The sequence below is a fragment of the Labrus mixtus genome, chromosome 23 (genome assembly GCF_963584025.1).
Source record: "Labrus mixtus chromosome 23, fLabMix1.1, whole genome shotgun sequence".
Classification (NCBI taxonomy): Eukaryota; Metazoa; Chordata; class Actinopteri; order Labriformes; family Labridae; genus Labrus; species Labrus mixtus.
The window spans coordinates 19,639,567-19,662,138 of record NC_083634.1 but is presented as its reverse complement, the minus strand read 5'-3'; the positions used below and the strand labels follow the sequence as shown (position 1 = coordinate 19,662,138).

Here is a 22,572-nt window from a genome sequence, read left to right as displayed (position 1 = left end):
AAGAGACACTACATGAGCTGCTTGTAGAGGATGTTGAGGAGCTCACACTTGCTGTTGTTCTCCTTTAAAGAGTTTTTTCAAAGCTCGAAAATAAAAACTGAAATAGTTCAACGTGGTTCCAAAGACTCAAATGTGGAAAATTACACTCAAGTTTTAGTCTCACCAGTCCCTGTAGGTAAATGAACCAAAAACTATCAGGAACATGATATTCAGAAATTGCGTCTTAAAGGGACAGTTCCCTTTAAGGTCACATATATAAAACACACTTCACTATGTGTCCCTAGTCCGTCTACAAACCCCCAATGATGAGAAAAGTCCATCCTCTCCGTCTTCTGCCTGCTCCACTTTTCAGAAAATGTGTGCTCAAACAGGCTGTTTGGAGATTCTCCCTTCATGACATCACAAAGGGCAGTAGCCCCTCCCCCAGGTGGGTGACACTCCCACAGCTAGGTGTTTGTTCTGCCCTCTGAGTCTGCCTTCTCACCGTAAACAATAGGACATGGAGCGAGAAAGCACCGAGTACACCCAAGCACCTTCCAGAGAGGGGGCGTGGTCAGACACAGCTCATTTACATATTTAAAGGTACAGACACAGAAACAGCCTGTTCTGAGCAGGGCTGAAATAGAGGGGTAACTGAAGACTCTACCTCCCGTACTACTCTCAGAGACCCCTCTAAGCCTGATTTTTGAGAGTGCAATCCTTAAGAGAGGAAACCAAAGCAGTTCCTGATGTGATTGAGAATGTTGACATTCACTAAAAAATGGTAACCAGCAAATGTAGTACGGGAAGTCAGGTTCGACTTTATAGCAGATTACTTACTTACTGATTAATTACTTCTTGACCTAAATCGCGCGTATAACGTCTCTGAATATAACCATACAAGTGATCATGGATGAATTATTTAGAGTAAAACCTGAATATTTCTAAAATCAGTCACTCAGAACAACAGGAGGCTGCTGCCAAAAGAAAATATGCAACAGAAGTTTGATAAGAGAGCAGATAGGAAGAGTTGATGGAAGGCTTTAATGTGCTCACAAATGCATGACTATGTGTATGTGTGTGTGTGTGTGTGTGTGTGTGTTTCAGGCTTCATCTGGGCAGAGATTAAGGAGATGTGGGACGGGGGATTCACAGAGTACATCCACGACTGGTGGAACCTGATGGACTTCGCCATGAACTCGCTCTACCTGGCCACCATATCGCTAAAGATAGTGGCTTACGTCAAGGTAAGGATTTCCTTTCTCTCTGTGTCGATGATAAAAAAAGTTAAGATGGAGTCACAGGATTGTTACAGGCTGACCTCTGAAGTCCACGGGGGCCACGGGGGACACGGGGGACTCAGGTTCAGGTGTTGTCGTCTGAACATTTTTAAACAACAACAACAAAAAAGATTTGTCCACAAATGAACACACTAACGCTGTGTCTGTACTTCCTTGATAACGTCCCCGTAGTGCAGCAGTAGGAAGCCTTCCTTGAAAAGTAAGCATCAGCTGTGACCTTTGACCTTCAACACATTAAACAGGAGTTGCAAAATTCAACTGTGAGTTTCATTTTGATGCTTTTAGTTTTATTTTTGGGTGTGAACAGAGCGGGAAATCAGAGACAGGGAGAGCTTGATATTCAGGAAAGGAGCCACAGGTCGGATTCAAACCCGCCAGCTCCGCTCAGAGGACCATAGCCTCTGCACACTAGGGCGCACGCTAACCGCTAAGCTAACTGGCACCTCCAGTTATTTTGTTTCTCACTCTCACTGCACAGCTTTCAGATTTAATAATACTTATTTCGCTGCACACTTTGCATACATGTGTGCAATGAATTTAATTATTAAGAGCAAAGGGTGACACACACACACACACACACACACACACACACACACACGTGAACACACACCAGACGGCCGGGCCATCTGCAGCAGCTGTGAGTCACTGATGGTGGCGGGCGGCCCTCCTACACAGGTCCTTCATACACACAGTTTTATGAGGACACACACACACACACACACACACACACACATGTAGATCCGGACACACAACTGTATCCCCACAAACATACACCAACACAAGTCGACTGGAAGTGATACAACGCTACACACAGACACACACACACTCACACACAGAGGCAGCTGTTGGCGCCATTTTTCTTACTTTTTAAATCCTTGAAATATTTACAACATTTTTTTTAAATCCGAAGGAGAGCTGGTAGCTTAAATTTTGCTCCGTCACTGTGTGGTGTGTGTGTGTGTGTGTGTGTGTGTGTGTGTGTGTGTGTGTGTGTGTGTGTGTGTGTGTGTGTGTGTGTGTGTGTGTGTGTGTGAGAGAGAGAGAGAGACACAGACAAATAGAGGGAATCTGAGAGAAGGTGCAAGAGAGTCTATAAATTAATGAGTGTGCATCTGTGTGCATATTTCTGTTTCTAGCCGTCCCTCGGTGTGACTGTAAGTGTGTGTCTTTGTGTATGTGTGTGTCTATGTGTGTGTGTGTGTGTGTGTGTGTGTGTGTGGATGCTAATAGAGGCAGACTTAATAAGACAGACATCCTGTGGAAGTCTAATGGCTGAATTTTGAATGAGAAGGAAGCCAAGCGTGAGAAAACCGACAGAGAAAAAAGACGGCGAGATGGACAGAGAGACAGATGAAATGAAAAAAGCAAAAAAACTAAAACAGTGTGGGAACAAAGCATGCTGGGAAAATGATCTGGATAGAGAGGTAAAACTGTAAGTAGGGAAAGAGTCAAAGAAACAAAACATTGCATAAAAAGAGAAGAGTATGTGTAAGCGAGTGGAGTCAAACATTCGAGAGTGAAAGGTAGAAGAAGAGGAGGAGGATGTTGACGATGAGGAAAAAGAAAAAACTAACACTAACCGTGAAGTGAAAGAACAGCGGAGAGCATGAGGGGGATTCAGGGGATAAGGAGTCACAAAATCATGACTGTTATCCTCTAAGGAACACTTTTCAAAGCAGGAACCTCCTCGCTGTGGGGCAACAGCGCTAACCACTGCACCACCGTTCAGCCTTTCTGAATATTCCAGCAAGTTTCCAAAAAAAATGAAAATTCTCGCTGAAAATAAAAAAAACAGCTTCTATTTCATAAAATGTCTGATGAAATGCCTTTGGTGCAAAGAAGTAAAGACAGAACGTTAGTTTGCTTTCCTCACTTCTGTTTCATGTCTTTTACTGCCCCTCCCCCTCCCTGCTTCTGTTATTTTAATGCTAAGCTAGGCTAAACACAACCAAGACCAACTACACTGAATGCATAGACATAAAACTGATAGAAATAAATAACCTCAGAGGTTTTGTCACATTTTCGTCTCGGCTTGTTTGTGAGTCATGTGTTCTCCTTCTCTGGTAGTAATAATAAAAAAAACTCCTATCTCCGTCCTCTCTGCTGCCTCCAGTATAACTCCTCTCGACCCCGGGAGGAGTGGGAGATGTGGCACCCCACGCTGATCGCCGAGGCTCTGTTCGCCATCGCCAACATCTTCAGCTCCCTCAGACTCATCTCCCTCTTCACCGCCAACTCTCACCTCGGGCCTCTGCAGATCTCGCTGGGCAGGATGCTGCTGGACATCCTCAAGTTCCTCTTCATCTACTGCCTGGTGAGTAACAGATTCAAAAACCTACCTTTGGTTTCGATTGCTCAAACAACACAAATATTCAGTTCTAGATGTGTGATGGAGATGGTTTAAAGATAAACCAACCTGTCCCAGTCGACCGTGTTATCAGCTCTGGGTGCAAAGCTTGGGAAAGGAGTCAAATCTAAGGGCTTTGCCGTAGTCTCAGTGATGTCACCCATCGGTTTCTGGAAAGGCGTTATGAAGCCCAACAATGAGGGTCGCCATTTTGGAAATGCTGAGTCCAACAAACGTCTTGCTAATTGAGGAGCAGGCAAGCTATCTAGCTGGTGTGGGATGGACCCCAAAAAAAAGACCACTGACTGTCATAGACAGCTTGACACTGGTGGGTCGACGGCCCAGTCTGGCAAGGATCTTAGTGTAAAGTCTGTCAGCCCCAGAGGGCCCCCTACTGGTCTGGAGCCCCAAGAAGTTGCCTACCTTGCCTGTTGACAAGCAGCACCTCTGTCCTGTCTCATAAAAGCCAAAAAAAATCCCAGAAGATCATCTTTGGAAAACTCTAAAGCCATCTTCCAGAACAAACTGATATCTGTCTGAAACTTTGTAAGAATCCATCACTTCCTCTATTGCTAATACATATTCAAACACTGTGTCCTTCATCGATGATGGAAGGACAACACCGGTCTACTTCATTAATGAATTCTCAGGGGAACTCCTAACCTCCAACGCGATCCACCGGAGAACCGTTTAGCTCCCTGAAGTCTTTCAAATCAATCCCAGAGAGCTGGAAGCCCAGAGGACTTCATGGCCTGTCGTTATCAGCTTTGCGTAACATCACACAGTTTATATCCTGTTTATGAAGAATGGCTCGTTTAAAATGCCCTGTAGGAGCAGAAGGTCAAGCCCTGTAACACAACGCAATGATTGGCCCACAATGACTCAACAGCATCTCATGCCAGCATTGATGTTTTGAGTGTTTGGGAAAAAAACCTTGTTATTCCTTGAACAAAACTAAATGTCTACTCCTCACAGCTCTTAAGAATGTGTGTTTGTATAAAGAGATGAGAACGCTTTCTGTCCTTCAGGTCCTGTTGGCGTTTGCTAACGGTCTGAACCAGCTGTACTTCTACTACGAGACCAAGGCCTCAGAAGAACACAACAACTGCAAAGGCATCCGCTGTGAGAGGCAAAACAACGCCTTTTCAACGTGAGTACCCTCCGATATTAACCCTGTGTGTCCATATTTGTGACTTTAATATTCTGGGACGGAGTGTAACGCAAAGATTTGGAGAGTAATTATGAGTTTGATCGATGCTTTCGAGGGGAAATAATGTGTTTGATCTGATATTTAACATGGAATCAGGTCATGCATAAGCCTGGTTTATACATCTGCGTTGTATTTATGCCGAAGATACGCTATAGAGACCTGCATTGTAGTGACCTGCGCCGTAGTGAGCTCTACATCCTTGTGTTTTGGTGTGTCTGTGTAGCTCTGCAGAACTGTGCCAAAAAAGAAGAGAAGCAACCATGGCAACCACTTGCAGACTGTGGATGATTTTGTTATTTCCAACAATGACCCTCTTCCTACATCCACATTTACCGTGCTGCTCAGAGGACGAAACTGGTCGATTGGTTTTTGAAGTGACAGGAGCCGTATAGAATGACGTCATTTGGCGGTCCACTTCTTAGCTTGAGCACGGTTGCGTTCACATCTCCCGCAGACCGTACTCGAGTACACATGAATCCGACCCGAGACCACCTCTTTAAGCGGACTCAGGCGTGGTACGTCTGATCAAATGAACCGGACTTTGGGGTCAAGCATACTCGGATCCGGGCCCTGGTCCCAAGTTTGAAACCACCCTAAGCTAGTTATATCGAGAGTTTCTGGTTCCATATATCTCGGTTTTCTTCATTAATTCACTGGTTATACATTCACATGTAAATAGTCTAAACACCTAGTCCTACCTGTGGTGAACTGTCAGGTGTGTATTAAGAATTTAGACATTACGCAACTATTTCTAGTTTCGTCTGAACCCCAGTGTTCGGTCAAAATAAAGTTTTTGGCTTGTTGTATTTTTGAGCAGTGATGCAAACATTCATTTGAATGCTCCTCAGATCGATGACTGGATATATATTATTACCCACAAACGTAGTCTGCGTGTTTGTGTTGATGTCGGTGCTGCATGGGCGATGGGAACAAACCCCTCACACGCTTACAGACCTCGCCGTTACGCTCCTTTGCTCCAGATAATGATATGGAAACGATTTTAGCTGTCGAGCAGCTCCGGCTCGTTCAGAGGTCGTGGAGATTATCCTTTTTTTTTTCTGCGTGAGTCGGAGAAATTTGCAAATTGGAAAGTCAGTCTAAGGTTTAGCTTATTAGGTGGCAGAGTTTGAATTATGGCAGCTGTGAAACACACACACACACACACACACAGAGATGGAGTGAGCCTGCTGATGGCGGTAAAGCGAGAGCCAAGCCGAGTCAGTGGGCCGAATATTGACGAGGCCCGAGGTTTGTTTTAGATAATAGCTGTATTGATTTGTGATCCATTACGATGAGAGCAGTGCGAGGAGAGCTAATGCTAAACAACTCATCACACTTCTCACTTACAGCCGTGTCTGTTTTATTTATGAGACAAAAAGTGGAGTTTTTAGATAAATATGTTTTTATTGAACCGGAACAAAAAGCTTTAAGTCAACCAGAGCTGAAGTTGTTTTGGAGGTGTTAGATGTTTTCAAATTAGATCAGCACTTTATCTCTTAGCTGTAAGTTTTGGTCCAAGTCCAAAATTTGGACATACTTAAAGGAGCAATATGTAACTCTGACCCCTAGTGGTTAAAATGGGTACTGCAGTCTAAACTCTAAACATCATAGAGAGCTGTCCCCCCCCCCCCCCCCTCCTCTCTAGAGTCCATGCTCACACAGGTCACCATGTGGTGGACTCTGAAGCTTCAGTGTTTATCCAGCTCTGCATGGGTCTGTAAACCTTTCTGTGTTCTAACCTCTCTCCATTTTTCAAAAGCATCTCCAATATTGATCCTACTCCAGGTCCTAGTCCTCCTTGAATCCTGTAAATCCACTCTGACACTCTTCAGACAAACTTTACTGGGGGAAAAAAAGAAACAACATTGTGTTTCTCACAGCTGTATATCAGTTTGACACATTATGCAAAACGTAGCGATCTCAGCCCCGCGAGAAAAACCACTGCCTGCATCAACATTCATGAGTTTACACAGCCTGGATTATTTCCTTGGTGTGTGTGTGTGTGTGTGAGTGTGTGTGTCATTCTCACACACTTCTCAGCATTAGTGAGTTATTTGGCGAGATCATTTCCTGTCTCCGCTCAGGTGTCTCACCTCTTTGTCTCCTCACTCCTCCTCATCGCGCTCATCTGTACTTCACACACTTATCAGCGTTAATGTGTTACATCCATTCACACCACCAGGCAGGAATGTGTGTGTGTGTATGTGTGTGTGAGAGAGAAAGTGTGTCTTACTCCGTCTCTACACTGTATTCACACAAATATTCTCTCTCTCTCGTTTTATAACTCCGACACAATCTCACGCTCTGCTGCTTCATTCATCAGTGATTAAAGTCTCTCTCTCTCTCTCTCTCTTCATTTACACACACACACACACACACACACACACACACACACACACACGCACGCGCGCACACATACACACGCACACACTCACACACACACACACACGCGCACACATACACACGCACACACGCACACACATGTCTCACAATAAAACCAAACAACTTTGCCTCGGTAGATTTACAGAAAACTCACACCATCATCACTCACGAGCTGTATGCATCACACACACACACACACACACACACACACACACACACACACACACACACACACACACACACACACACACACACACACACACACACAGACTGATGGAGTGATCATTCACGCTCCTTATAGCGACAAACAAACACACAGAAAGCTACCACACAACAATAAATGTGTGTAAAGTGATGAATGTTTAATGCAGCACAAATAAAACAGCCTGCAGACACAACCTCTCTCTCTCTCTCTCTCTCTCTCTCTCTCTCGCTCTCTCTCTCTTTCTCTCTCTGAATTGTTGCTTCATCAAAAATTCAATAACCTCGTCTGTAACTGTGACTGTCACACAGACGGGAGACGAAGGAGGTAAACAGAGAGAGAAAATGAGAGATGGATGGAAGAAGAAAAAACGAGAGAAAGAAGGAGAACTTGTTTAAAAACCAGAAGTTGACAAGCCGCCATTACTGCGGTGGCGTCTCTCTTCTCCAGCCACGGGTTTGAATGCAGGCTGTCCTAAAAAGTGAAAATGTTTCTACTTTTAACATATCTGTATTGGCCACCACCACTAGATGGCACCACCCAGAAACCGGCCGTAGGATTCGGTCAATAATCTTGATAACGTGGAGAGAAAAGTCAGAAGAAGAAAGTGAGATGGATTTTTGGTCTTATTAAGAAGCAAACTTGAAATAAGGGGTCAGCAGAATTCATCGTCTATCCCACTCACACTGTTCAGGGTTGTGTTGGGCTGGAGCTGATCCCAGCTGTCATTGGTGGAGAGGCCGGGTACACCCTGGACAGGTCGCCAGTCTATCACAAGTCGGATCAAACAGGATAAAACATGTTCTGATTTCCTCCTCTGAAGTTTTTTATATACAGTACAGACCAAAAGTTTGGACACACCTTCTCATTCAAAGAGTTTTCTTTATTTTCATGACTATGAAAATTGTAGATTCACACTGAAGGCATCAAAACTATGAATTAACACATGTGGAATTATATACTTAACAAAAAAGTGTGAAACAACTGAAAATATGTCTTATATTCTAGGTTCTTCAAAGTAGCCACCTTTTGCTTTGATTACTGCTTTGCACACTCTTGGCATTCTCTTGATGAGCTTCAAGAGGTAGTCACCTGAAATGGTCTTCCAACAGTCTTGAAGGAGTTCCCAGAGATGCTTAGCACTTGTTGGCCCTTTTGCCTTCACTCTGCGGTCCAGCTCACCCCAAACCATCTCGATTGGGTTCAGGTCCGGTGACTGTGGAGGCCAGGTCATCTGGCGCAGCACCCCATCACTCTCCTTCTTGGTCAAATAGCCCTTACACAGCCTGGAGGTGTGTTTGGGGTCATTGTCCTGTTGAAAAATAAATGATGGTCCAACTAAACGCAAACCGGATGGAATAGCATGCCGCTGCAAGATGCTGTGGTAGCCATGCTGGTTCAGTATGCCTTCAATTTTGAATAAATCCCCAACAGTGTCACCAGCAAAGCACCCCCAAACCATCACACCTCCTCCTCCATGCTTCACGGTGGGAACCAGGCATGTAGAGTCCATCCGTTCACCTTTTCTGCGTCGCACAAAGACACGGTGGTTGGAACCAAAGATCTCAAATTTGGACTCATCAGACCAAAGCACAGATTTCCACTGGTCTAATGTCCATTCCTTGTGTTCTTTAGCCCAAACAAGTCTCTTCTGCTTGTTGCCTGTCCTTAGCAGTGGTTTCCTAGCAGCTATTCTACCATGAAGGCCTGATTCACACAGTCTCCTCTTAACAGTTGTTCTAGAGATGTGTCTGCTGCTAGAACTCTGTGTGGCATTGACCTGGTCTCTAATCTGAGCTGCTGTTAACCTGCGATTTCTGAGGCTGGTGACTCGGATGAACTTATCCTCCGCAGCAGAGGTGACTCTTGGTCTTCCTTTCCTGGGGCGGTCCTCATGTGAGCCAGTTTCTTTGTAGCGTTTGATGGTTTTTGCGACTGCACTTGGGGACACTTTCAAAGTTTCCCCAATTTTTCGGACTGACTGACCTTCATTTCTTAAAGTAATGATGGCCACTCGTTTTTCTTTACTTAGCTGCTTTTTTCTTGCCATAATACAAATTCTAACAGTCTATTCAGTGGGACTATCAGCTGTGTATCCACCTGACTTCTGCACAACACAACTGATGGTCCCAACCCCATTTATAAGGCAAGAAATCCCACTTATTGAACCTGACAGGGCACACCTGTGAAGTGAAAACCATTTCAGGTGACTACCTCTTGAAGCTCATCAAGAGAATGCAGAGTGTGTGCAAAGCAGTAATCAGAGCAAAAGGTGGCTACTTTGAAGAAACTAGAATATAAGGCGTATTTTCAGTTGTTTTACACTTTTTTGTTAAGTATATATTTCCACATGTGTTAATTTATAGTTTTGATGCCTTCAGTGTGAATCTACAATGTCAATAGTCATGAAAAGAAAGGACACTCATTGAATGAGAAGGTGTGTCCAAACTTTTGGTCTGTACTGTACTTCATGTCTGACCTTGTTCTCCTCTTTGAAGAAACTTCTCCTTTATTCAAACATTTCTCTTCCTGTTCTTTTTGTTTGTCAGGTTGTTCGAGACCCTTCAGTCTCTGTTCTGGTCCATATTCGGGTTGTTAAATCTCTACGTGACCAACGTGAAGGCTCGACACGAGTTCACGGAATTCATCGGGGCGACCATGTTCGGCACGTACAACGTCATCTCGCTGGTCGTTCTGCTCAACATGCTGATCGCCATGATGAACAACTCGTACCAGCTCATCGCAGTGAGTCACAAAACAAAACAGAACTAAGGGAATTTCTCCTTTTTTATTAAGAATTAACATCCTAAACTTTTCAGTAATTAGACATTTCTACGTTTCTTAATTTTAACATCATTTGGATTAAAGCAGTTTGCATTAGTTGTAAATAAAAAGTCTTGTATCAGTTCAAACTCACAACTCATCTCTTCAATATATTTCATTTAAATCAAACGAGATCATCCCTCAGATTTTTTCGTGACCTAGACTCACCCAGCTCTCCGTCCTGCAGGATCACGCCGACATCGAGTGGAAGTTTGCGCGCACCAAGCTGTGGATGAGTTACTTCGACGAGGGCGGTACGCTGCCGCCGCCCTTCAACATCATCCCCAGCCCCAAGTCCATCCTGTACCTGCTCTGGTGGCTCCACAACAAGCTGTGCCAGAGGGGCCAGCCACCGGGGGAGGACTCGCACAAGTGTGAAAACCTCAGAGAGTTCACGGTAACAGCTCCTTACATCGCCCTGTGGGTCTGTTTATAAATATACAAGGGGTTTAAAAAAAGGGCTCCACATTATTCTGTAACCCAAAGAGACCCAAAAATGTCCGGTTGGATCAGTTAGGAGGGCGGTGTGGCCGTTTCAGCACCATGGACAGCGACATCACTGAACCAACATCTACAGGGAGAGTTTATTTTCAGATCAAAGAGGCTTCATTTATTTTTATCTGTTTATTCAGACTTTTGGGGATTCATTCGATGGGTTAATGTTTCCTAAATAGGAAACTTTTGGACGAATGGGCTTCAGGAAAGGTGGGAACAGTTTCAGACTTCAGGGATGTAAAAGTAAAGGGCTAATTTTTTACATATTTATGTTTCTGTTATTTAATGGAAACACAATATTTATGTGATTTTATAGTCTTATGTGTAATTGAAACTTTCAGTAGACATTTGTTTAGTTTCCGAGAAACAGAACGAGACAGAAAAAAGGACCCAAAAATGCAGCCTCACACGGGGCACCATACAAAAGAGGGCATAGTTAATTCAACAGTTGAGGTCGGTACACAGGTAATCCAAAATCTCCAAGCAAACAAATTTGAGTGGGTAAAAGTTTAAAAAAAGCAGGAAAAGGTCAATAACTGTGCTGCTCCGTGAAAGTGTAGATGTGTTTATTCACGTGTAGGTTAATGCGCTGCAGTGACCGTGTGTCTGTCACTGAACACGCAAACAAGCTGCGTATCATCAAGCCGTGTGCTGAGCTTCATGTTAACAAGTCACAGGAGGATTCAGCGATTTACATGAAACTCAGGTGAGGTTTATTCAAAGCAGCTACATGACAGATGGGAAGAGCTTCCTGTTCGTTTATCGGTGTTATGTTCGGTTTTACAGCAACACGAGAGTCTGATGTATAAAGCACAGACTGTACAGCGATGAATCAATGCAGAGCCTGTAACCAATCAGAGCAGAAGGACTTATCGCCATCCTGCTCAGACGAGAAGAGGTGCCGAATTAAAGTGGATATATGTGTATCATTATTCATATGATTCAGCACAGGGACAGACATCAGCTGTTTATCTATAAGCTCAGAAGAACATCGGCAGAAAAACACGACCTGGTAAACACGTTCAGCAGCCCAGTCATCCAGAGAGACGCACACACACACACGCACACACAAACGCACACACACACACATCGTGCAGCTGGCATGTTCACCTCAGCTGCAGTCGGCTGAGTTATATAAGCCCACCAGCCCACATAGGTTCACAGAGCGGCACAGCACTGCAGAGATCTGATGGAGGGAGGGTGTGTGTGTGTGTATGTGTGTGTGTGTGTGTGTGTGTGCGTGTGTGTTAGTGTGTGCGTGTGTGTGTAAACAGAGTAAGCATAAAAACAGCATGAGTTATAGAAAGCAATGATGGCTGTGAAGAGAGGGAGGGAGAGATTGTTAGAGAATGATGAGGGAGGATGGATGCATGTTTGTGTGTGTGTGTGTGTGTGTGTGTGTGTGTCTGTGTGTGTTGATAGAGCGAGCATTAATTTGTGTGTGTGTGTTTGTTTTTGGACAGCGGGGAGCGAGTGAAAGACAAATGAGAAGCGTGGATGGAGTTAGACGATGAGTGTGAAACATGATGAAAGGGAAATGGAGACAGAGAGGTGAAACTCTGAATATGAGATGAATAAATTGGAAATATGGAGAGAGGGTATGAAACAGAAAAAAAACAGTGTGTGCATGTGTCTGTGTGCGTGTGTGTGTGTGTGTTGCAGTTGAAAAAGAAGAGACAGACAATCAGCTTGTCCTCATTTCTAAGTCGACAAAAACCAACACTCTTGCACACAGCTGAAGCTTTTTAAACACTCAGAAGTTAAACTAACGGTAACATAAACACACCACCATCCACGGGGCGGCTTCAAGGGGGTCTAGGGTGGTACAGGTATGTTTCTGCACCCATGCAGAGACAGAAATGGTGGATAGATGCTAATCAGATACCAGCCCTGCAAAAGTAAGAAATAAAAATAAAAAACATCATGATTCTATCTTTGGATTGATCTGGGTTTTATGAAGCATCACCTGAAGACAAGACTGTTAAATAACCTGATATCACGGATGATGCAGACAATAAGGAGAGCTGACTGTGCTGATGAAGTGTCCTTAAACGAGACGATTTACCTCCTACCTCTGTCTCAAAGAGAAACACATTAGTCATTTAAAAGCCTCGTAAAACACACAGAGAACTTGTTTTAAAAGCACTGAAGAGACAGAGTGTTCAGTTAAGACTCTTAATCCGATCAGATCTGTCATCGGATGAGGTGATGAGTGTACGCTTCAGCTAAAGGTGGAGACTTTTCTCCTTAAAGTCATGTTCACATTCAGAGTGAAGAAAAATGTTAAACTAGAGTTCATTACTCACTAATATGAAGGATTAAGGCTGTAAAAGTCAGTCTGTCTTACCAGTTCTCTTTTGTTCTAGTTTGGTGCTTTAAATGAAGAATGTGCAACTTTTTCATCCAGTAGATGTCGCCCTTGAGCACCAGCATGAAACCAAAACAAACTGCTGTTTTGCCACACCTCTTCGTTACTCATTTATGTGTAAAAAGTTGCACATTCTTCCTTTAAAAGAAGATGTCCATCCAATGCCTCCTGCAGTAACAGATGGGTCACTCAGGCTTCTTAAAATAAAATATTTACAGTCCGTGTCAGGAATTGTTCCTGAGGCTCTCACTGAAAATGCTTATTGTCCAAAAGCAGTTTTCTTGACTTTTTACAGAACAGTCGTCTCTTTCTGATGCCCGGCTCATCCTAACATTATTACTGCAGTCACACACAGTGCTGAAGTGGAGGTCTTACCTCATCAGGAATGACTTACTATACACACCACACACGTCTGCAAAACAAGAGAAAACTGTCAAAGGCTGATAAATTATACTTTTGAATGATTTTGATTTTTGTTTTTCTGTCTTTGCAGGAACGGCACGCTGACAGTCTGATACAGAATCAGCATTACCAGGTCTGTACACCTGTCTCTGCTTCATGTCTGTCTGTTTGGTTTCTGTGTTTGGTGGTGTGTTCATTTTTGTGGTTTAGCAGGACCTGATCCAAACCTAGCAGTCCACAATGTGAAGTGTTAAAATGGTCAAACTCAAAACTATTTGTTATAAGTTTTGTGGGAAAAATACAATTTTTCATCTTGCAAAAAAATGTGATGAGCAGAATGATACCTAAGCTAGTTCACCTGGAATACAACGGTTGAATCTGTGACGCAGTAAGGAAAAGTCCAGATACCAAGTTAAACCCCTGTCTGCAGATTTACCCACATTCACTTATGCTCCAGGCATCACACACACACTCACACACACACACACACACACACACACACACACACACACACACACACTGAACAGCTGTGTTTCTCTGGCCGTGTCCAAACTTAAACCAGCTCCCCGTGGATCCACAAACTGCTGAGTGTGTGTGTGTGTGTGTGTGTGTGTGTGTGTGTGTTTGTGTGTGTGTGTGTGTGTGTGTGTGTGTGCATGTTTGCTAGGTTATCTGCTGTGTTTAGCCAGCTGTTGCTCCTGACAACAAGCCTGTTTGTCTGTTTATATTGAAACGACAGAGGAATAGGGATCGTCAACAAGTATAAAACTCACATCCTTTTACAAATTCCAAGAGATTTGCAAGATTAAATTCATACTTAATCATCTTTAAGCAGCAAATAAACTCAGTCTCAGCTTTTAAAGTGACAGTAACAACACTAGATTATGTTGAGTCCATACATTTGCAACGGACCATGGCGCTCGCTGTGGACACAATCATTGTCAGCCCCTGCTACGATGTCCTTGCAAACACAGGGGGGTTAGGGTACATCTGGCTGTGGAAACTCAAGCAATCTCAGAGTTATCTGTACCAAACCGTACTGAACTGAAATGGACCGCTTGGTGGAAACAAAGCCTAATATAATCACTTTTTTAAAGAGACAGTTTATTGTTTTGTTGGCGGCGACTGTGCGACTGTTTTCCTGATGTCCAGCTTTAAAAGAATTTCTGTTTTCGACAAATCACATTTTTACACCTCAGCGCTGGCAGCCATTTACAACACAAGAACGCCAGTACTTAACGTTTGGCAGATCGGATTGTTTCTTCGATATCTGTGCATGATTTTTTAAGGTTGGTCGTAAGATAAACTGCCCTACCATTTTAACGGTGTGTGTGTTCGTGTGTGTGTGTGGTTTGTTCTGGCAGAGGCGGAGAGTGACAGCACGCCAGAACGTCCTGTTTGGCAGTCGCAGGTGTCGACTGTGGGAGGATGCAGTGTGTCAATGTGTGTGTGTGTGTGTGTGTGTGTGTGTGTGTGTGTGTGTGTGTGTGTGTGTGTGTGTGTGTGTGTGTGTGTGTGTGTGCAGGGTCTGACTCACCACCCACTGAACACCAAATGCTGTTGAGATGTGTCTCTGCTCTTTAAATCAATAAGAGCTGAAAGCCTCATTGGCTGATTACTTAATGACAGAGTAACATTTAAATCCGTCAGTCGGGATGAATCATTCCACATTGGACATTTTTTTTAAACGCTTACACTGTTATGCTTTTATAGACAACAATGAGAGGTAATGTTTGCCGTAACATCTGGTTGAAATGTTCTCATCATGCAACATGTACTAAACCTAAAATAAAATGAGTTACATCACAAAGCAAACTGAATATGTAGATCATTTAAAAATGTGAGGGGTGCAAATATGTTTGAGGAAAAAATGGCGACTGTCTCTTGCAGGAGGTGATCCGGAGCCTGGTGAAGAGGTACGTGGCGGCCATGATACGCAGCGCCAAGACGGACGAGGGACTGACAGAGGAAAACTTCAAGGTGTGTGCGATCGGTTTATAGATATTTATATACATTAAGAAGAAACGTGTGTTTACCAAGGTGTTGCACAATGAGTGAAAACAACAGAAATAAAACTACAGTAAAATACATGAAACTCATGAGAAGGACAAAGAAGACACGATAAAATTAATCAAGATTAATCGCTGAGATTCAAAAGTTAATCACGATTAACTGCATTTTTTACAACGTTAAAATTTCATTCCACTATTTTGCATTTCGAAAAAAAGTTTTTGGTATGCTTTTATTTTGTATTTTTGTACAGTCTTGAGCTCAGGGTTCTTTACTTCCTGTTTGGATTCAAATCTACGAAGGGGTATTAGGGCCACATTAAGGGAAAAAACATGAGATTTTTATATTAAACAAAAAAAATTACAAGTAGAAAGTCAAAGAAATGACGGGAAAAAGTCGTAAATTTACGGGATTTTTGCGCAGGCAGATGGCTGCTCTTCTGATACACCTTTCAGAATAAAAATGTTAACCGTAGCATAATTTAAACCAAATAATCAAAACTTAATATGGACTTTATCCTCGTAAATCTATGAATGCATCCTTGTGATTTATTTAAAAAAAAAACTGTATAATTATTTTTAACTTGGCCCCAATACTCGTACAAACCTGCTTTTATTTTGAAAGAAAACAAGGGACTTGTGGTAGACCAAAGTTTACACAGAAATAAAGGCACTTTTATACAGAAGGATATTCCCATAAAACACATCAAACATTAACTGAATAATAAAATAAAGACTCGGAAAGAAATTAGGTTAAATAATAAACATCATAAAATAAATGATCTGGACGCCCAACAGCTCGTCTGCATCAGCACTGAAGTACACAATCTCTTTATTTTATGTTTATTTTGTGATTAAAACAAAGCAGCTTTAATAGAGTCCAGAGGCAGAGCTGTTCTTCTTCTCTACAAACATTTATTAAAAGATTTTTAATAACCACCACCTGTCGACTCTCCATCACTGCTTCTCCTCGTCTGCAGCTCTGATCAATAGCAACACTTCACAGTCGATAATCCTCCCGGAGACTTTCTCTCCCTTCTCTAAATCTTCTGAGCGTCAAATTATTCTGAGCTCCCGAGTCCGTTTCCCATGATGCATCTGCAGCCCGGCCGGGGCTTTGAAGTGTAAAGTTCCTGTGGGCTCTTCAGTGCAGAAAACAACATCAGGTGCACATGGACGTGCATCACGTTCAAACCCCGAGTGAGAGTAGTTGAGGAATGAGGAGTCATGTATAAGCAGAGAGTGTGTTAAATATGTGTAGCAAACATCAGGGGCATGTAGACATTAATCACATTTTTTATTCCTGGAGGAACAACACCACATGTGCAGCGTTTGGATCCCATTTGGCGAGGGAAAAGAGAAACAAGGAGAAGTAGCTGTGATTGTAAAACGTAGCATGAAGCTGTGTTTGAGTGTCCGTGAAAGAGAGAGAGAGAGAAAAGATTACAGTAGAAGGAAACTGATTGTTTGTTTATGCATTTATGATAATCTTCTGTAAAAGCTTCGGGCTAAACTGAAGATTGTGTGTGAAGTGAATCAGAACAAAAATCCTCATCGTCCCCTGCAGGAAAGACTTCAACACAGTAATAAACTGAACATGCTGCATGTTATCTTCTTCTACATGTTTTTATACAAAGAGATACAGGCATAAACACGGCACAGATGGTGGTCCACTGATTGCACATCACATGAACACATTGCCTATTTACATACGCAGCAACTATGGAGCTGTTACTGTTGCAATACAATTTGCAAATGTGTATTTAGATCCACAAGGAGGTCAATAGATCCTTAATGGGTCAATAGATCCTTAATGGGTAAATAGATCCACAAGGGGGTCAATAGATCCTTAATGGGTCAATAGATCCTTAATGGGTAAATAGATCCACAAGGGGGTCAATAGATCCTTAATGGGTAAATAGATCCTTAATGGGTAAATAGATCCACAAGGGGGTCAATAGATCCTTAATGGGTAAATAGATCCACAAGGGGGTCAATAGATCCTTAATGGGTAAATAGATCCACAAGGGGGTCAATAGATCCTTAATGGGTAAATAGATCCTTAATGGGTCAATAGATCCTTAATGGGTAAATAGATCCACAAGGGGGTCAATAGATCCTTAATGGGTAAATAGATCCACAAGGGGGTAAATAGATCCTTAATGGGTAAATAGATCCACAAGGGGGTCAATAGATCCTTAATGGGTAAATATATTATTAATGGGTAAATAGATCCACAAAGTCTTAAATAGATCCACTGATCTGTTCTTAAGTCCGCATTTGAGGATCTTTGTATGAATTTGTGTATCAGTTTACACCTCTGCACGTTGTCTTGCAGTAGTAGCTCCATATATACTATCGGAGTAAACCTGCAGTGTAATCCTATAAAATAAAGAAACAATAGTGCCAAGGTCTCCTAAAATTAATTTATTTGACCACCGCTAGAATAAATTAGCACATCATGCATTTCATTCTTACAATGCAGTCAGACCAACAAATCCTGCTCATCAAGAATTATTTATAAACTGGGTAAATAATGGATGTAACCACTGCGAGGACACTCAGTGGTTTCTCGGATGTGTAAACGAAGCCTTCAGTTTGGTGATTGGCAGCCGCCATGTTGGTTTTCTGGAGCCAGCAGTGACCATATTTGGAGGAGGAGCTGGAGTGAAGCGAGGGGTTAGCAAATGGCAAGTTATTAAAGCTCAACAGTCAACACTCATGGCTAATTCATGAGCTGGTGTTGTTGGTTTTACCTTGTGTTTTCCAACAAGTGGGATTGTATTTGAGGGGGTGTTTGATTAGAGTTGTTTATTTCGCAGACTAAAGAAGTTAAAATAAACAAAATGCTCGTCACCTGCCGTCCACTTAAATCTTTCCAGCAACATTAATCATTCGACTCCTATGCTCTGGCCAACATATAATTAAATTTGAGCCTCGCAAATGAACTCGCACAGTGCAAGTACGTAGGTTATGCCTGGCAATTGAGTTGTAGAGTGTGAGCACATAAATCTAAAACTTTGGTTACTGATTTTGATGGTCTTGCACTAAAGTTCATGCTCAGACTTTTTGAGCATTTGTGAGCGTTCCCTAAAGGCTTAAAAGATGCATCAACTTAAAGTGAATCAAGGAATTTATTAAATCAATGTAATACATAATTTATTGAAGTCTTTTCCCTGGACCGACCACTCTCTCCTCGGTCACATTTCCCTCTTTCGTCACTCATCCACTCTCTCTCACTTGCTTCTCTCTTGACCTCAATCTCCCCTTCTTCGTCACCATCCCCCTGAGTCCTTACCCTCCTCTTCACCCTCTGCCTCTACAAATGGATGTTTCACCTCCACTCCCTCGCTCCATCACCCGTCACCCTCTCATCACCACTACTTTTTCCCGCTCTCTTTTTCGTCTTAGTTTTCACATTCATGTTTTCCCGAGTATATCAGAGATTATTTTTCCAATCAAGCTTTGGGACAAATGTAGCTTTCCTGACATGATACTTTTTGTTTCTTCCTTCCTTCCAAAGCAAACCTTTCTGATTGCTTTTTTTTTACTCTGTTTCCAGGAGTTGAAACAAGACATTTCGAGTTTCCGCTACGAGGTCCTGGATCTCCTCGGGAACCGGCGTCCACCCCGGCGACACTACTCCTCCTCCAGCGAGACGATGAAAGACGACGGCGCCATGGCCTCAGAGGATGACAGCGAATCCGGGGACGGCAGCGGAGGTGGAGGCCAGCGGTCAAAAGGCGTGACCTTCATGACGCCGCTGGAGGACGACAAGTCGCCAGAACCACAACAAGGAGTGTCCGCCTTGGTGCGCTCCATTTCAGGAATGACCCAGATGGAAAGATCCAGCGATGACGACGAGGTGGATCTGGAGGAGGGCATTGGATGGGGGGAAGAGGAGGAGGACGAGGAGGGAAAACCAAAGAGCAACGGGCTGAAGTCGAACGTCATCCCCTCATCCTCCACCTCCGTCCACCCCTCCCAGTCTTCATCATTCGCCACTGCATTGTCGTCATCCCTTGCTCGAACAAGAAGCCGGCTCCATCGACTCTCATCTCCAGGATCAAAAACAGACTCTTTCAAGCGCCTCTCATACCTGTTCTCACGCTCAAAACGCAAAGCCCCACCCCTGCCTCTCCCCCTGCAGTCCCCGCCATCCTACACTATCTCCGACGGGTTGCTCCGCCCCCTAGGGAGCCACAGCCACTCCGACTTCGGACTCAGTAACGTGACGAGAAGCGAGACTCACTTGAACGAAATGGGCCGCTCAGTCGACATCAATAACCCGTCGTTCTCCCCGCGGAGAACGAACGGACGGGACTCCCTCCTGACGCTGCCCCTCCCGCCCCCATGCCCCTGCCAATCCCTGCACTGTGCTTCCAACATGTCCGAGTCCAGCTCACGCCTCCTGGACTCCAGCGAGGACGTTTTCCAGGGCGGAGGCTTGGGAGGATCAGGCGAGGGTGGTGTGGATGGAGGAGGGGGAGGAGGAGGGGTGGTGATGTTGTTGGGTGGGTGGGTGGGACCATGCAATGATGTCATAGAGGACAGCTGTGAGGTCATAGAGGACTCTGTCACCACACAGCTATAGGAAAAAGGGACAACCAAACTGTTTCTTCTTTGTTTGTTTGCATATGGATTAACACAGAGAGGACAGAGAGAGAGCGGTGGTACGGACGGGAATCCAACGGAATCTGTTCTAGAACTCAACACGGTGGGTTCTGGAATTCTACAGTGGAGTTCTAGAATGCAACATTTCCGAGATCAAAGCGGCTTTGGCGATGGTTCAGGTTAAACCTAAGAGGACAAAGGGGATGCTGAATTGGCAGATGGTCATAAAGACAGTTTGATATCATCAGGTTGTCTGGAATTTCCCGGTAAACGCGTCGCAGCCACACCTCTGTCAAGTTCAAAACAACTGCACTGATTACCTAGCAAGCACTATAGCTGGAAAAGTACCAAGCTAGCCAGCCACTGCTTGGTATAACCAGCTACAAATAAAGCTACTTAGGTAACTTACCAATAAGCTAATCTTCTTTTTATCATGCATGAGAGCAACCTAATTTGGAAACTCCCTCACTGTGAGTAAGCCAACTATATTATCTTACTCATAAATTGAGAAATAGGGAGTTTTCAAAGTAACTGTATAGTGAGCTAATCCCCACTCTCTTTCTATCCACTGTCCTGTCTCAAAAAATAAATCTTTAAAAAAGTTCTAAGGTTGTGAGCCTATCCCTCAGTGACTGATCTGACTAGCTAGAGAACAACGTAGCTAACAATATAATTTGCTTTTGAGCTAACCCTCTTTTGTATGAGATGACTAGCAAGCTGAAAAGGGAGATCTCGTAGTCGGGTTTTGTTAGCTAACCATGCTATCAGCGAGCTAACTAGCTGGAGAGTAAGAGAGCAACCGATGTAGCTCACTGGGGAGTCAGTGTGCTTAATAACAAAAAATGTAACTTGAGAGCAATTAACTCTTTTTAACCAATAATTTGAAGTTCATGACAATCCTAAATTGCATATCACACACATAACGTATAACTAGCTGTGCTAGGCTCTTCAGGACTTTTTTGGTTCCCAAAGGGCAGATTGTGTCAGGGAAAATCTGCTGCAAGTTTGTTTTTCAGTTTATATGATATGCTACATCATGTTCATGGTAAAGCTGAGGGCCATCTTTTCATGGTGTTCACAATATAACACCGAAATGCCTTTATAAACATCTGCCAATTTCCAAGCAAGCCACAAAGGAGGAGATTCAAAACAAATTTTTCTTCTATCCTCTGGGACATTCAGAAACTATCATTATGGAATTACAAGCAACCAAAGCAACTTTTCTGAGGGGAAATATCGTCAACAGTCCGTGTTTGGTTTTAAACACATGATGCTGTCTTTCCCTTTAACCGAGCTTCAAATCTGTTATGGATTAAATGGAATAAAATCCCTTGAATTGGAATGGATCTACACTCGGACTAAGATTTTACCTTTTGCCAAATGGAATTGACTGAGTAACACTCCTACATGAACTTTGTAGAACTTAAAATTGCAAAAATATTTTTTTTTTGGCGGGGGAGGGGAAACGGAATAACCTCCCCTTTAACTCTGGAATTTCTTGGATTACACTCCGACCGAATCACTGGGATAAAAAGGGAACGGCATGGGACCATTGCTCTGCTATCAGTAGCCTGCACCCTCTCTCTCTGCATCAACAAGGGCCAAGGAACTTTTGTTTTATCCTAATAACAGTTATACTAGTAATAATAATAACGATCATAATAATAATAAGTGACTTCTAATAATAGTTATGAGGACTATTCTGGTTTTCTTAAGACTGTCTTTGCTTCTATTTGAGTTGCCTACAATATTCTGGCTTCTCGTTCAGCTCTTCCTTAATAAGTACACTTTAACCTGATGAATAAAAATTTACGGTGATATTTCTTGTAAGAATGAAGGATCATGGCGGGGAGAATTGGTGGAAAGGTGGAAGGAAAGGTGTGAGACAGGGACATATGAATGCAAATAAGTGGAAGTTTGGTGAATGGGATACAGGCGATAAAAGAAAAGTAAAGAATGAGATTAAAAAGAAGACTGAATGGACGAGGAACAGATTGAGAAAATGGAGTTCACCTTTGTATCTGGGGAAATCTATTTTAAAGGGAAATTTCACCAGAATTTCATCATGATATATATTTATTTTCTCTTGAGGTCGCTCGGCGCGGCGACTTCAAAAGGTTGGCATGAGCAGAGGCTGTTGAATTTTACTCTGGTTAATATACGACTGTCAGCGATGAAGTAGAGAAATTATGCATGTTTGATTAAAAAAAATCACAGATACCTAACACACTCACAAATCACCACATCTAAACACACACTGGAGACACCAATATGTGTGATGAGTAGCTTCCGGCCAAATGTTTCACCATTTCTCAGAAGTCCGTCTTACATCACATCCTTTCTCTCCTCTCCCCATCTGTCTCTCAAGATTATTTTACCTATTTGTATTCTTCTTACCTTTCTGTCTTCTCCAAACACACAATTACACACACTTGTTCCT

General features: G+C 43.1%; 1 protein-coding gene across 1 annotated transcript in view; it reads left to right on the top strand.

Moving 5' to 3' along the window:
* The window catches only part of trpc5a (transient receptor potential cation channel, subfamily C, member 5a), a 104,322-nt gene extending 82,370 nt beyond the window's left edge, over positions 1–21,952 (top strand). Inside the window, exons 11-18 of the mRNA XM_061031125.1 lie at positions 1,087–1,226; positions 3,394–3,594; positions 4,656–4,777; positions 9,971–10,166; positions 10,432–10,641; positions 13,601–13,642; positions 15,400–15,489; positions 19,081–21,952. Coding sequence (XP_060887108.1) covers positions 1,087–1,226; positions 3,394–3,594; positions 4,656–4,777; positions 9,971–10,166; positions 10,432–10,641; positions 13,601–13,642; positions 15,400–15,489; positions 19,081–20,112 — 2,033 coding nt within the window. The 3' untranslated portion in view covers positions 20,113–21,952. The remainder of the gene's footprint in view (positions 1–1,086; positions 1,227–3,393; positions 3,595–4,655; positions 4,778–9,970; positions 10,167–10,431; positions 10,642–13,600; positions 13,643–15,399; positions 15,490–19,080) is intronic.
* The last annotated feature ends 620 nt before the right edge of the window (positions 21,953–22,572 follow it).